Genomic DNA, 16,148 nt, shown 5'->3' with positions numbered 1-16,148 from the left:
CATCGTAACGCGTTGTGAGCTTATAGATATGCCTTTTTTCCCCTTTTTTTAACGATTTAGGCCATTCTTTCACTATGATGATGACGTGTCCAAAATAGGGAGTGGTTAAGTCATTTTAAGTCTGTGTGTTTTATAGATATTTACCAAATTAAAAACAATACCAAGATCTTGTGTGACTAAATGGTAAATGGTGCATTTATATAGCCTTTATCCAAGGCGCTTTACAAAGATTGTGCATTGTGTGCATTACATTCACCCATTCACACACACATTCATACACTGATGGCAGGCAGAAACCATGCAAGGCACCAACCAGCACACCGGGGTTCAGTGTCTTGCTCAAGGACACTTCGACACTAAACTCTGGAGGAGCCCGGGTTCGAACTGGCAACCTTGCGGTTACCATCCAGCCACTCTAGCCCTGAGCCACCGCCACCGACTAAATAACTAATTAATAAAGAAACGGTTTTGACGACAGCAACGTCAGCATGTTAGCATTTTCGAATAAGGATCCAAGGAGGAGCTATATGCACTGGGAGATTAGTCAAATACTTTATTGTCAGAACACAATAAAGTAAAAAAAAAAAAAAAACATAATGTCAAAACAATGTCACGCCAACATCACACCGCCGTTATCCCTGCCTCTGCTTATGTCTCGGGTGTGTCTTGCAGATCACAAACAAACGTCCCCTCCGCCGCACGATAAAACAGTCTTTGCATCGCTTCTTCAGGGCCGACTTGGTTTTCATCCCTGCCGACGGCTGGATGCACGCGAGCTGCTGACACTGGCCCAGCAGGGACGCTCCACCCTGGCCACAGGTTCCACGGGGAGAAGGCTGCAACACAGGCAGTCTGCTGGGCACCGTGGTCAGTGTCCACAGGCATCTGTACAAGCTGTTGGGCCAGTTTGGGGAGGAGGGTTTCAGGGTGAACCGACTCATCTGGGCCAGATGGCGCGTTAGGGAACCGGCCAGGTATTTCAACAGCAGTGGTGCCATGGAGTCAAAGCCTGCAGAATTGATGTATACAAATTATATTCAAGTTCATCCTGCATACATACACATGTAATGTGTAACACAAAGAAGTCATAGTGGTCATTGGCAGCTTCAGCTTGTGTAATATACACTGTATTTTGTATATATGTATATAGATATATGACATCTCACTGATGTCACAATGAGTCAGTTATATCCGCAGAATTATGGTCCTTGAGTTTTACATTAGCAATGCATGTCTGCAGTAGATATTTCTGCTGGCTCGATATGGAGCTTAGATCAAGCTCATCCAAATATGGAGTTGGTGATGTCAGACTTTGATAGGTTATGTGATATGTTGTATAACAGGTATACAAGGTACAGTAAAATATGAACATAGATCTATGGCCTATGGAAATATCTAGTAAGTACTAAGTAGTAACATAAATTATGCTTTCACAATTAGCATAGGCCTATGGATGATACACTTCAACCTAACACCATCAAAATAATAAACAGTTTGTTAATATGCCTCGATCATGCCATTAAGCACAAGTCTACTAGCGCCTCCCTGTGGCAAGGGCAGGAAAGAGACGAGCAGTGAACAGAACCATGCATGCAGGCTGCCATTCAAGGCCAGCCGCGATAACATCCACAAGAAAACAACATCACGCATTATGAGTCACATCATACAATGAAAGAATGTCTACAAACCTTTGGAAAGATTCAAAAAGCTTTGGAACGAATGGGGTATACCCCTGAAAATAGGGTTTAATAACCACAAGATTCGGCCGTGTGAATATTACATGGATAGAAGAGCTGTGTGAGAAGACGATTTCTACTTCCTGTGTGTGAGTGTGACGTATGTGACTTTGAGAAGGGTATAATCTAGAATCCCATAGCTCGAAGGGACATGCGCGCTGTGATTGGTTAGTTATTTAGTGTTAATAAATTTACAAAACCTTCCCCTGCAATGCATCCTGGGAAAACGGGAAAACACAGAGCATCGTAAACAAACATGGCGGCCATAGCGGGCAGGTTGTTGTCCTTCAGTAAGAATGTTAAGGTTCTCGTCTCACCACTGAGGATATCTGCTGTACCTGTTCAGCACTACGCCCTGGATGTGTCCAGCACCGGGGAAGAGATCACTCACACCGGCCAGGTAAACGTCTATCTGTTTGTCTTGTCTGAAGCTAAACCCTGCGTCACATCGTCGCTGGGTGACCTAGCCCTGGTCCAGTGCTTACAGAGACTAGAGACTCGCTGTAAGCACTGGACCAGGGCTATGGGTGACCTAACTCATTCCTAGCCCCAATACGTTCCCTCAGAGTCCCTAGAGACTCCCTGGCCTACAGAATGAGCGTAGGGACTGAGGGAACGTATTGTGGCTAACTAATAATTCCAGCATGATTTTAGTTGTATATAGTCGCATCGCATCATCCAAGAAGTGTTGTGTCTTTTGTTTGATTTGATATCTTCTGCAGGTGTTCGATGCGCAGGACCCCAGGAGAGCCAGATTTGTGGGCAGACAGAAAGAGGTACCTAAAAAAACGTAAATTTTAGGTAGCGTTACGTATTTATCATTTAAATCACTATCTGTCAACTGTGTGAAAAGGTGTTAATTTGACCCTCTTGATGAATTGGCTTCTTGGTTAGAGTGGGTGACAACATTATCACACGAAAATATGAAATTACCTACCTAGGTTCCATCCTGGAGGCCAATCTTTCCGGTGATAAAATGGCCACCAACGTAATCAAAAAAGTCAATCAAAGAACAAGATTCCTTTACAGGATCTCCTCACTGGTCAACAAAAACACCTTGAAGACCTTAACAGGAGCCCTCGTACAAGGTTTCTTTGACTATGCATCCACCTCTTGGTACCACAGCACCTCAAAGGCCCTTAAAACAAGGCTCCAGACCTCCCAAAACAAACTGGTCAGGCTCCTACTTGGCCTCACCCCCGAACCCACCTCACCCCTGCCCACTTTGACAGGCTGGGATGGCTTAGGGTCGACGACAGAGTACAGCATCTTGCAATGGGTCTGGTCCACAAGATTCGATACACCAATAAGATACCCATGTACCTGTCTAAATACTTCCTTAATGTAAACGAAGTCCACACCCACAACACCAGAGGGAGTGCAACAAACCATGTACAACCCAGATTCGGCTCAAACAAGGGACTAAATTATTTTCGCTCCTATGCCACCAAAATGTTGAACGCCCTACCAACAGTCATTGTGAATCCCTTGACTCCTTCAAAACCGCTCTCAAAGGGCACCTACGGATGGCTGCAATTCGAAACTGGCCTCTGTAAAATCTGAATCCCCCCTCACCCCCCTCCCCCCTTTCCCCTCACTGTATATGTATCTTTTCCCTTTTTGCTTCCTATATGATGAATTCCTGTTCTGTTCTTTAACTACATAGAAGTGTCTATTTGTATGTCTCTAAATGTTTTGATGAATTGAACAATGTGGACCCTGTTGTAAACAAGTGTAATGCTTAATTGGGTCGTCCACTCACAGTTAACAGTCTCTGTATTGAGTTTGTGCTTGAAATGTACTGTAATTCTACAAACTGTTAATAAATATTTCAATCAATCAAAAAAAATAATAATATGAAGGACCCCAATGGAAACAAGCCACAGGTTTTAAATCCTCTTAGCAGAACTTTTATTGAACTAGTTCTTTCCTGTGCTTCTTTCTGCAAACTGTTAATAAAGCAATCCATCATCTTCTAGGGCCTAGATGCTAGGCAGTAGGCAGTTAAACACAAGAGTGTAAGTGTAAATGTTATTGATGTGGTTCCCCCCCGGCCCTGATTTTGCAGCTATGTATGGATGTGTATGGGAACGAATGATACATCAATTAGTGTACTTTTATTTGGCAATTGTATGTTTACTTGCTCCAAAAAGCCACATAACAATTGCGAGAGCACTGATGCTGGATCTACAAAGCACCACTTAAAAAATACTTAAGCTGTTTTGCCATATATAGATCTGTTCCGCTGCATCAAGCATTATCCTTACTTTACTTGTACACATTCCAGGTGAATAAGAACTTTGCCATCAAATTGGTGGCAGAGGAGGCAGTGACTGAAGTCGAGGACAGAGTGGTGTCCTGCGATGGAGGCGGAGGAGCCCTGGGCCACCCCAAAGTCTACATCAACCTGGTAGGGTCCTGAACACGCTGGTCTGACAACACGACACGATGCATTATGCTGCGATATAATAACCCATCAATGCTTCACGTAACATCACTTTAACCCATTCTGACCTGAGATCAGATTCTAAAAATGTCTTCTACATCTGGATCCTGACAGTTTTCTGAAAAAGCTATGTTTCTATGTCAGTCGTTCTTCGATTTTTCAAAATAGCAGACCTACAAGCTCGTATGAGCTTGTAGATCTGCTATTTTTCAATAGCTAAAGCATACCATAATGCTAACACCAAAAGGGGTTAAAACAATCACATCCCTGCAACTGTGTGTCTTTACAAACCCCTGCTACTGCAGTTTTCTCTCACACAAATTCACTTCGAGAGTTCAGCACCACACAGTGCACGGTGGACCCACTTCAACCAATTTAAAATGTTTATAAGAATTGGCACGGCACGGCCCAAACAGTTCCATGTACATTCTTGCAGGCAGTGACAGTAACATACAGTACTTGTACTGTAGTGTAGTGTAGCAGCCTACTTGTTCATGTTTCTTTGGGCAGCTGTTGTTGTTGATGATGATTTTTACCAGTGTGAGAATTATACAATTTACTCAGCTAATGCCACGGAGGTTCCATGTTTAACATACTTCGAAAGTATGTACATTATTAAGTCAAAGTTGTGAGGTTTTCATATCATAAATATCTGAACTATGGCTTAAAGCTTGTGTTTAATCCACCACCTAATCCTGGTTAGACTACAACTCTTGCCGGCATCGTAACAACTGTCATGGCAGTTGGCTACAACCGAAACTGACTTCCTCTTCAAAATATGAGCCACTTGTAATGATTAGTCAATTTATTTTAATATACGTAGCGCGTGGAAGGAACACATTATTCCAACCAGTTCCTTTCCCCTTAGTCAATTTCTTAAGTCTACTTAATGGACGTAGATAGACATTTATAGCACCTGAGATAATGCTTTGAATGGGCCCGCTGCCTGTTTTGCAAAGTCCGACGATGTAAAGGTCCATGACTGTAACGCCCAAGAGGCTAATAGCAAGACGTCCCAACTTTGCTTTACTTCCCGTATCTGAAGTGGCCGGACACATTATTCAGAGACGGGAAGAATGTTGGAGTATATTCATTTCCAATCTGAGAGTCTCTGTCCATCTGCAATTTGACGGACGACACACGAGCCCCGTATTTAAGATGAGAATATGTGAATATTATAACGTGAAATAAATGAACAAATAAAATGTGTGTTCCAATGCTTTCATAATAATAATAATTACATTTTCCATAACTGTCTTAGACCTTTGGTTGATTTTGGAAATGGGAATCATTCAAGCGCATGTTCCGGTCTGTAAGTCCCGGAAAAGATGCGCTGTGATTGGCCAGTAATCACTTGAGTGGCAGCGTGACGTAACGTGCCGTCCACACTTCCGGCGTACTTTCTTCGGCCAGTGTAAATTCTTCCGCCCCTCCTTCAACACACAATCGCTCCAACGAACTGCAGCGGCCAATGAGGCATCTATTTTTTTTAATACTTAATATCTATGATTCTCACAATTGTCTCTGCCTTCTTGTGTCTCTCCAGGACAAGACGACTAAAGTAGGGACATGTGGCTATTGTGGATTACAGTTCCATCAGACTCACCATCACTGAGCCTCTTTTCCCTGTTTTCCTTCTGTGTAATTTGTGCTTCTGGTAAATAAATTATATTCCCTCTTCCCGTGTCTATGGTTAGTTTTATGTTTCTGGAGAAATTGTGAATCAATATGGTTAAAAACAAGTTGTCTGTCAAATGGATCAGAATATAATCACTTATTTTATAATTAAAATGGCTTAACTACTCTCAGCATTGTGTCCCTGTTTTGGGCATGCTGGGGGTCAGGGCATTCCACACTTGGGTGGCAGAATCGATTTACCCAAGTTTTTTTATAGGTGGCTATAAGCTTTGAACAGGTGACAGGTGAACTAATATTCTCAAATCTTTAAAAATGTTGTGCAATAAGTCCCATTTTACTGTCCCAAATGTATTCTAGCATCTAGCAGATGCTTACATTATAATCATTTATATATTCAAATAATGCAGAATCTGTGCTGGTCCAAATAGAATAAAATAGAATTTGAAACAATTCAGAGAAGAACCACATGATGGCGCCAAATCCTTAAATATAACTATAGAAAAGCATGCCTGGACATTCCTGTATCTAATGATATAAAGTTATTCTTTTTGCACCATGATCTTCAAAGACAATGTGGTTGAGAAGGTCATACAAAAACAGCTTACAGTATGTACAGCCGATAGTCAAAAATTGGACCCAGTGTTCTCCACACGCTCTCTGGGGGAAGAGATCATTGTTCCTATGTTATTTTAATATCAAAGTATCATTTTCATACTGTCATTGGAGGGAAGGGCACAAAACACTATATTGACAGACGGGGTCTTTAAATAGCAATGTGCAACCATGGAAACCTGAATGTACTTTCAGGCTGTTGGGCAACAAACAGAAACGTAATAACCACCCTATGAGATCTGAAATGTCAACATCGATGAGAAATTCAGAGACAGAGAAAGTGTTTTATTAGGTTAATACTAAGCTAGAGCCTACAGGGATCTGGATTTATTTTTGATTGCTTACATTTTATAGGCTACATTATGGTTTTATGACTTCTGTTCAATGATTAATTAAATGAACAATGCAAGTAAATTCAAGTATACATCTTGACTTGTGTAACCGGTTATTGTGACATTGTGGTATATTGCTACTTATGTAATCGTAGGCTAAGTGGCACTCACATGCTTTTCAAATTGTCCACCTTTGACAGAATTTGTGAAACAGGTTTTGTAGGTATGTCAAGTTGTTGGTTTACTTCATTTATTAATCAAGTGAATTGGTTTACAGCCAGAGCAGTGCAATGCTTTCAATCAAGCAGTCAAACCACCTGCCAGGGGATAGTGAGTTGCACTAGGCCCGTGGCATGCAGTCTATCAACTGTAAAGATTGTATTGAATAACAAGCTATACTACCACAATTTATTAAATTATTGTAAATTAAACCAATGTTGGGTTTAGAGGTAATAGGTCATTTTTAATTAACGCTTCAACCCCAGGGACAGATTAACCCCCACGACGGCCCCAGGATTTAATTTTTTTTTATCATCTTTTTTACCTAAATTTAATCAACAGCCAATGATGGGTCCCAGGAGCCCATGTCAGGGCCTCAAACCCAGTACAGTGTGGTCCAGTTTCCGCAAAGGGCCCCTGAGAGCCAATTAAGTGCCCTTGGGCCCTGGCCCCACCAGCCCATTGATTGATTGATTGAAGTCTTTATTCACAGTGGCCGTACTAAAGAAAGATACTGGTGCGGAAAGCACAAAGGAGCTGGCCGGATGTATGGAGAACCGAGATGACTGGAGACGCCGATGGAGGGCTCGTCTGAGGACGACGTAGAGAGAGACAGTATGCAGAATGGGTACATTTCAAACGAAAGCACAATTCGATACAAAAACTGTTACTGTGGACGACACCATAAAGCATTACACTTGTTTACAATTGGGTCCACCATTTTCAATTCATCAGAACATTTAGAGACGTACGACGTACTATTCTTTATTCTCATTCAATATTTATTGGTTTTAGATCAAGCAAAACATATATAATAATTTCAATACCATACAACAAATATACACTTCTAAAAAACTACATCCGTGCACTCTCATAGCACATCATCATGACATAAAATAGACATTGCCTATTTGCTCATACACTATGACGTAAAATTCTCCATTCATTGTCAATGGGAATTTTATGTGTAGGACGAAAATAGACACAAGGCTGATTTGCTCTGACACTGATGTCAAATTCTCCATTTACTGTCAATGGGAATTTAATGTTTGTGTAGGACAAAGTTTCCTATTTTCACTAAAAGCTGAATATAGGAGGGCCCTCAAAAAACAGGAAATCATATAAGGCATGTGGACTTTGTTGACATTAAGGAAGTATTTAGACCTGTACATGGGTATCTTGGTGGTGTAGCGAATCTTGTGGGCAGCATTTGCCAGCATCCACCTCGTGTTTGATGTGGTCGCTCAAATAGAGGACTTAAGAGGAGGCATGTTTTTTGATTTGATTTATTTATTAGATCCCCATTAGCTTACTGTGAGTCACAGCAGCTATTCTTCCTGGGGTCTTAAACATTGCTCTGTAATGGACTGTTCTTTGTTTAACATTTGTTCTACATGAAGGCAGCATGAAACGACCCTCTGATGACTGCCGAGTAAAATAATGATGAGTATATCTGAGAACAATGATAAGTTATTATAAATTATTGATGGGGTTTTAGTTGTGATGATGTTTTTCACAAAACACAGTAATGAATAATCCAACCTACTTTTTACACTTAACCACACTAGATCATTGTTCATTGTACTTACTCTTGTTCGTTATGGGCATTGAAGCACTATACGAGCTGCTTTGTTTTGTATGTATCAGTGGAGTGGGATGTTTTGAAGCCAGATTGGAATTTGTACATTTGTTTTTTTTAGTGTCAAGATACTTTTCAACCTGTTCATAAACAATGTGTGACTCCTGGCTCGTTGGCTGACTGGGTCCATGGCTGGCTGGGTCCTAGCACGGAAATAACGTTTTTTCCCATCACTTTCGAGATGGAGCTATAAGAATAGAAATAGGGTAGTAGTCTAATTTGCTCCCTTTCTTGCGCAGTGGTTTGAAAGTTTGAAATCTTGAGGGACCTGTCCCTGTTTGATGGAGAGGTTTATTGTGTGGATGATTGGAATTTGGAGCTATATAGATGGCTGAGTCTCTCACAAATGTGGAGGTCATGGCCAGTGGCGTTGTTGGGTTGTAGGGCACTCCGTTTTTTAAGTACCTCACCAGTTGTTACCATTACCAGTTTTAAATCGTCTTTACAAACACCTATAGGTTTTGCTCTTCACCGAATCGCCCAGAGTGGCAGGGCAGTTTGTTAACCAGCGTTGTTGCTATGTTTGTAAAGAAGATGTTTAAAAAACAAAAATACATCGCATGGATGCACCTGGGACGTATCCTCAGTGATGTATACCAAGGGTTTCGGGTATTCCAACATCATACCCTTCACTACCCTCGGTCAGTCCCATTAGGATAAAACCAGGGCCACACAATCCATTCCTCCGAAACTACTCTGCCGGAACTGGGTAGGATCGCATCAATCTGGCACATGGAAGGACTAGGCTCTGTGGGTTGACTCCTGTCTGGGCCCCTCCTACAGTACGTCTCACTCACTCCTGCTCTCACCAGGTCCAGCACCTGTGCGTTGCGCCAGACTCCCAGCACCAGGGAGTCTGGTGCTGGGAGAGGGAGTCTGGTGCTAGGAGACTGAGGGGTATGATGTTGGAAGACCCGGAATCCCGATGACCTTGGGATACATCACTGAGGATACGTCCCAGGTGCATCCATGCAATGTATTTTTGTTTTAGTTATTCTATTTATATAGTGACTCATAGGAATAGACTACATGACAACCAGGAATAGTCTGGTGACCACCGGAGAGACGGGTGGCAGCCGGCACCTGGGAGCAGTATGGGTTGGTACCCCAGCCTGTATCTTCCTTGAGGAAGAAGCCCAACAAACCCACGTGAGGCCTTTAGGAGGGCCATTCACTACCATGCACGGGCCAGGTGGAGCCTGCAGAACTGGCTCGAGAATCCACCACTCCTGAATGCTTGGCATTTTTGAGTGGTGCAACCACTCCCTTACAGAGCTGTGTGTGGGTGGCTGGGTGCGTCTGAGCACGAAAACAGCATGGTTGTTTTCACCACCTGTGCGCAACCTAACACACACACAAGCACACACGCACATATTAACTGTATATACTGTATGGTGATTTCGGGTGTGCCAGTACAGTACAGTCACAGTACAGTAGAGGGTACAGTAGAGGGACCCCCACACGGTAACTCTGTCATTTCTCAAACGTTTCGGACGCGGGGCGGCTCGCCGGAATCGGGCCGGCACCCTGGGTGCGTTCCTGTGGGTCAGTACAGTGACAGTACAGTACAGTACAGTACAGTACAGTACAGTACAGTACAGTACAAATTGTCACACAGTCCTATCTCTATAGTCATGTGTTCAATGATATATGATATTTCATATTCCATCCTAATTTTCTAACATTGGCTTTCAAAGTTTGCAGGATTGGCCCGTTTGGAACAAAAAGCCTCAAATCATGAACGCAGCGTGCAAATGATGTGAAATCTTTTACATTACTACTACATGCAAGCACACACACACTCACGCACGCACGCACGCACGCACGCACGCACGCACGCACGCACGCACGCACGCACGCACGCACGCACGCACGCACGCACACACACACACACACACACACACACACACACACACACACACACACACACACACACACACACACAGTGTTAATACAATAATACTAATAAATAATATTCAGTTCATAATAACAATGCTGCCTCCTCGAAATGTTAACAACGCAATTAAAATATTAACCAATTCACGTACGTGTGAAATCATGTGTGGATAAACTGTCAATTAGACAGATCTGTGCAGTTGCCCTGACAACCAATTAAAGCTGGCATGACCCCACGTCCCTCCAGAACATGGGATTAATGGATTATATACACGACCCCATGCTTGAGGGGGGCGCTCGCCAAAAAAAATAACAGATCTACAAGCTAACAACGCGTCGCGGAGCGAAGCTTGAAGATCTGTTCTTTTTTTAGTCTCGCGCTTCACGCATGCGCATTAGCAGCAGCCAGTAAGGAAAAAGATCCCCGCCCAGCCAACATCTCTGTAGTAGTCTGGCGTCTCTCTCCCCGGTGGTGAGACTGAGAGAGAAGAACCGATAAGTGTACAGATTGATGAGAGAGAGAGACACACGCCTCCTCCTCTCCCCGGGCTCCAAAACACCGAGTCCTCTCTGGGCAATACGAATCATTTTGATTTCGTCTTGAGACACACACAAAAAAAAACACTTATACGGGTCGGTTTCTTTACGTTTTTAGAGGCCAAACTTTAGTCTCCGTGCGTGCGACGATGAAGTTCTCGACGGTTGATGCAGGAGACTCCTCGGAGGAGTTGGTCGGACCCCCGCTGAGAAACCCCTTCGTCTACGACTTGAAATTCACACCGGCGGAGAAATTGAAGGTAACAAAAATAAGCACTATATCAACAACGAGAGTTTAAATGATGAAATTAAATAAAAACACACCGGCAGAGGTGCGTGGAGATTTAAGAGAACATCTTGGTTCTTTTTCATTACGTAACTACAAACAGGACTCAAGAGAGGGGAGGGAAAGTAAAGAAGAAGCAGCTTCCCGTTAGTCACACGGCTTTTCTGCGGGCAGACACACGCTTAAAGTTTTCCCACATGTATGCATTGCATACATGTGCACATTCATTGCACACTCACGTGTTGACCGCTGTAACGTTGTCCACAGGTAATCAAAATCACCCATCCATCTACATGACCTTTCTTTTTCATGTAGATTACTTACCTGCTATGTACTGTAACTAGGCTATGCATTATTGTCTTTTAGGGCCATGGAGCCCCGCGCGAATCCTGGTTCTACTTGTCAAACTGGTCTGGTAACGTGAGAAGTGAGACCACTTCATTGGCCATTAGACCCTATTCACGGTATTTTGACATGTCATGACATAAGAGTTATACCTTACCACCACCAACACCACTGTCATCAGTTCACGTGGTCGTCTGTTTAATTTAGAATGCTTCTATTCTGTGTTCCGCCAATATGTTCCCTCAGTCCCTTAGTCATTCTGTCTACAGAATGAGCGTAGGGACTGAGGGAACATATTGGGGCTATGTGCCATCCTGAAAGTGCTGTGGTAACCACCACACAGTAACACCACAGCACGTTAAATACACCCAGAATGTAGTAGTACAGGTAATCGTTAAAGCTGTGTTTATTTAGATGAATCTATGTCTATGACATGTCAACATGCTCTGAAAAGGTCTCCAACGTCTCCCATTTTTCATTTGCATATCATTCGTTTCTCATTTGCAAATTCTGCAGCCGTTTAACAGCAGAGAGGGTTGTTCCTTACGTGTACTGTACAGTACATGACTTGACTTTCATTCTCTCTATACCCCTATGTACCCTTTTGTTGCTCTTGCTTCCTGTTCCCAACTTTCACTCTCTCTCACACACACACACACACACACACACACACACACACACACACACACACACACACACACACACACACACCCCCCCCCCCCCCGTGTGTACAGTTCTGTGTCAACATAGAGCTATAATAATAAGCTGCTGATTAAACAGAGCCCAATGGCATACACTCAGTCATGCATTTGTGTGTGTTTTAAGTGCATTTACAGAACACACACTAGAACAGGCCTATGCCAGTCTGGACAAGGGGACATTCTAGAGCTGGAATGGATCATGGAAGTGGTAGTGTGTGTGTGTGTGTGTGTGTGTGAGATACACGCTGTGTGGCTGAGCGCGTCCCAAATGGACCACGGAGATCAATGGTGTCTCCCCCTCTCACCTGTCCGTTAGTATCAGATGATCTGATGGACAGCCCTCATCCATCAGTCGGCAGATCAATGTTCTCAAGCTTAGCGATTAATTAGTAACTCAACAGCTGTCCTGGAGAGCAGCCAGGTACACACACACACACACGCGCGCGCGCGTACACACGCGCACACACACCATCATCACTCACTGGGGAAGGAAGTGCTTTACACTGGCCTGCACTGTCCTTACGGGTTTATCTGTAATGGCCTAATCCTCACCGCCCCCAGGGCAGCCTGTGTAGATTCACACGCACAGCCCATAGACACAAAGCACCGGGGCTCAGGAAGCCGGGCCCTCACGTTGGCACAAAATGTTCCCAACAATAGTTGAGCTCGCACTGACTTGACTGACTCTGTGCAGATTAGAATAGATCAGATGTGAGTCCTCCACTGACTTGAGTCCTGCAGCGTAAACTAAGAAGGCAGACCCTTCTATGTTAGGGAGAGGATTTATTTTTATCACAGCCAAGTCTCGAGATTTCCTTGAGTGAACCCAAATTGTCCAACATCGGCTTTCAAGGAGTTGCAGTAGATTGTAGACAGTTGTTGTTGTCTGTGGCAGAACCGCAAGCAGGTGTGTGTGTGTGTGTGTGTGTGCACGTTCCTATAATGTGGCGGTGAGGTGTGTTTTTCCACTTGACACACACACAGTGGTAAACATGGTCTACCTTCACACAAAAAAAAAAGTGTTAGCAGTCAGAGAACCAGATGGAACTATGTACATCGATGGTGTTTGTCAATGTGCATGTATTTGTTTGTGTGTGTTTTTTTTTTTTTGTGCTCGTGATATTGAGGAAGAGAAAGTGTTGTTCTTGGAATAAGCACAATTCGCCCCTGGCTATTAGTCTCTTGGAAAATGTATATTTCGTACAAACTGCAAAAACAAACATCATTCCAGAACGCCTTCTGACCTGCCCTGAGAGTTAACCAATCAGATGGATAGCAGAGCAGTATTCTGCTCATCTGAGTCACAGATAGAACATCTGGCACATCGCCGCTAGTTCTCTAGCACACTAATAAAGACATCTGACTGACAGTCTCTGACCGTGTGGAATCCTGCTGCAGCAACATTACCAGGGCAACTATCAGTTATCTTATTAGCAATTAATCTATCCATTTCCCTTTCAATTAATCAAATAATTGATTAACTGAATCTGATTAACCCATTTTGACTTGAGATCAGATTCTAAAAAATGTCTTGATCCTGACAGTTTCCTGAAAAAGCTATGTTTCTATGTCAGTCGTTCTTCGATTTCTCAAAAATACCAGACCTACAAGCTCGTAGCGCGCCACCGAGTGGATTGTAGATCTGCTATTTTTCAATAGGTAAAGCATAACATATTGCTAACACCAAAAGGGGTTCCCACTTCCCACCCAAAATGGGTTAACCACTTACAGTATTAAGCCCTGTTTTACACTTAATCGTACAATGGTGGTGTGCAAAAATAGCTCTTTCGCAATAAAAAAATATGTATTCGACCCATAAGAAAATAATCTAAATCCAATGTCATCAATTTTTGTTTTAGGATTAATATTTTTTTATAATCAATGAAATTGATAACCCAGATTTCAGCAGTAAGATTACCACAGAACATTTGGTATCATGGTATCTATTCCCACGTGCCTGCAACGAAAGGTACACATTAGACCAACTACTGTAGAGTGAAACGTCTTATTGTTCTCAGTTTCGCTTGACAAGTTTTCTCAGTTACTGGAGGCTGTAAATCAGCCGTTGCAGCAAACACTCATTTTTCAAATTCCAAGTGGAAAGTATGCTTGTGCAATTCACCTGCACATCTGTATTACTTCATGGGAGCTGTTGTGGCTCAGGAGTTGTGTAAATAGAGAGGCTGTTTGGGAACCAGAAATGTCCCTGTTGAATCCCCGGCTCCTCCTGGGTTTGTGTCAAAGTGTCCTTGAGCAAGAAGAACCCCACTGAACCTCTCGCTAAAGCGTTATTCATAGTCTGGGTTTTCGGTGGTGAGGTGACCACCGAACTACAACATGACTCATGAGCCACAGTGAAGAGCAAACCGCCAGCCAAGTCACCGCCCCAGCCCTTCTCTCTGTTTTTACTCACCACTGCTCAACTTTATTTCAGCTCCAGTGGTCACCTCACCACCGGAGCGGTGGTCACCTCACCACCGAAAGTCCAGACTATGAATAACTGTTCCAGATGAAGGTGGTACCACCTTGCATGGTTGCTGTCACCGTCGGTGTGAATGAACAGGTGAACGTGACACACTTTGTAAAGATATTTGGATAAATGCGCTACATAAATGCAGGGCATTTACAAGTAGGTCCTGAACTCCTGGTACCCACTGCCTTCCTTTTCCCATGTTCGACAGCTCAGTTTAGAAGCCAACGTCACAAACGGCAGGCGAGAGCTCGAGTGCCTCCCGGTTCCCAGGTGAATGTCAGAGAGCGTCGTTATTGCACTCCAATTGGAAACTCCAACCCGTGGAACAATTAGCCCAGCACCCCTGGGGAGCCTCTTCACCACAGGAGCTGTTACAGCGGCCTGTGGATGATAATCTGTGTGGCAAGGCAGGGGAGAAGGGGACAAAAGAGGCAAGAAGAAATAGCAGGAATAAAGGCAGGATGAATTAGAGAAAGATGCAGGAGGACGTGAGAGATATTATGAAAGAATGTGAGTGAAAGATGGGATGGGAGAAAGAAAGAGAGATTGATTTAGTATGGCTACGGTCCGACAAAACAGACTGTGAGAATCATGGAAGGATGCTTTTATTCCATCATGTCATCAGGAAAAAGAGAGAGAGGAGCAGATTGGCACCAAAGCTAAAGTTGTATGGCTGGGGCTGAAGAACAGGGCTGGCACTTTGAATGGACATCTTTTTTTTCTTTTTTTACCACCAACCGAACAAAAGCCTTTCACGTATTAGTGTGGCTGCTTTTAGAGGGGCATTTTGGGAACAGAAGGGTAGAGCCTGGCTGATGCCACATTTTTTAATCTGATGGCGATCCTGATTTTGAAGATTCCTAGTACACCGATTGACGACATAGCTGTATATTCAGATAGTAATCATCACTATAGAGAGTATGCACATGCATGGTTTTCCCATCAGGACACACCCCCCTCAACTAGACTGAGTGGCAAAACATTGAACAGCATGGAGTGTTGGAGTTTGGAAGCACTCGTTGGAAATCACTCAACCGTCCTATATACCACCTGTTTCTAAATGTCACATAATGCAGGAGGCAGCAAAATGTTGTGTTATAGAAAACAAGCACTTCCAAACTGACACTTAAAAAAATAATCAAATGCCGGGCATTTCTTGACAGAAAGTAGCTCATAAGGTTTCTATGGTGGACTTTTATGAAACAAAAACGTTGCAGATAGAAAGAGGATAATTCAAGCTTTTCGTACAGCTGCAATGTTGGTGAGTTTAACATTGTTTAATGCAATC

General features: G+C 43.3%; 3 protein-coding genes across 3 annotated transcripts in view; 2 read left to right on the top strand and 1 right to left on the bottom strand.

Annotated features, from left to right (window-relative positions):
• Positions 1 to 632: 632 nt before the first annotated feature.
• mrpl36 (mitochondrial ribosomal protein L36) lies at positions 633 to 998 on the bottom strand (the record flags this gene model as incomplete). Its single annotated transcript, XM_080787079.1, has 1 exon — positions 633 to 998. The coding sequence occupies one exon, from the start codon at positions 996 to 998 to the stop codon at positions 633 to 635; it is 366 nt and encodes a 121-aa protein (XP_080643205.1).
• Positions 999 to 1,955: 957 nt separating this feature from the next.
• ndufs6 (NADH:ubiquinone oxidoreductase subunit S6) lies at positions 1,956 to 5,862 on the top strand. The gene is made up of 4 exons (XM_080787002.1): positions 1,956 to 2,136; positions 2,459 to 2,512; positions 4,024 to 4,146; positions 5,729 to 5,862. The coding sequence occupies exons 1-4, from the start codon at positions 1,993 to 1,995 to the stop codon at positions 5,795 to 5,797; spliced, it is 390 nt and encodes a 129-aa protein (XP_080643128.1). The 5' UTR covers positions 1,956 to 1,992; the 3' UTR covers positions 5,798 to 5,862.
• A 5,147-nt stretch (positions 5,863 to 11,009) lies between these two features.
• Positions 11,010 to 16,148, top strand: part of lpcat1 (lysophosphatidylcholine acyltransferase 1) — a 37,647-nt gene continuing 32,508 nt past the window's right edge. The window contains exon 1 of the mRNA XM_080786990.1: positions 11,010 to 11,315. Coding sequence (XP_080643116.1) covers positions 11,205 to 11,315 — 111 coding nt within the window. The 5' untranslated portion in view covers positions 11,010 to 11,204. The remainder of the gene's footprint in view (positions 11,316 to 16,148) is intronic.

Source organism: Protomyctophum bolini (assembly GCF_963924005.1).
Source record: "Protomyctophum bolini genome assembly, chromosome: 17".
Taxonomy (NCBI): domain Eukaryota; kingdom Metazoa; phylum Chordata; class Actinopteri; order Myctophiformes; family Myctophidae; genus Protomyctophum; species Protomyctophum bolini.
The sequence above is the reverse complement of the archived record's forward strand: the minus strand, read 5'-3'. Positions and strand labels throughout refer to the sequence as shown.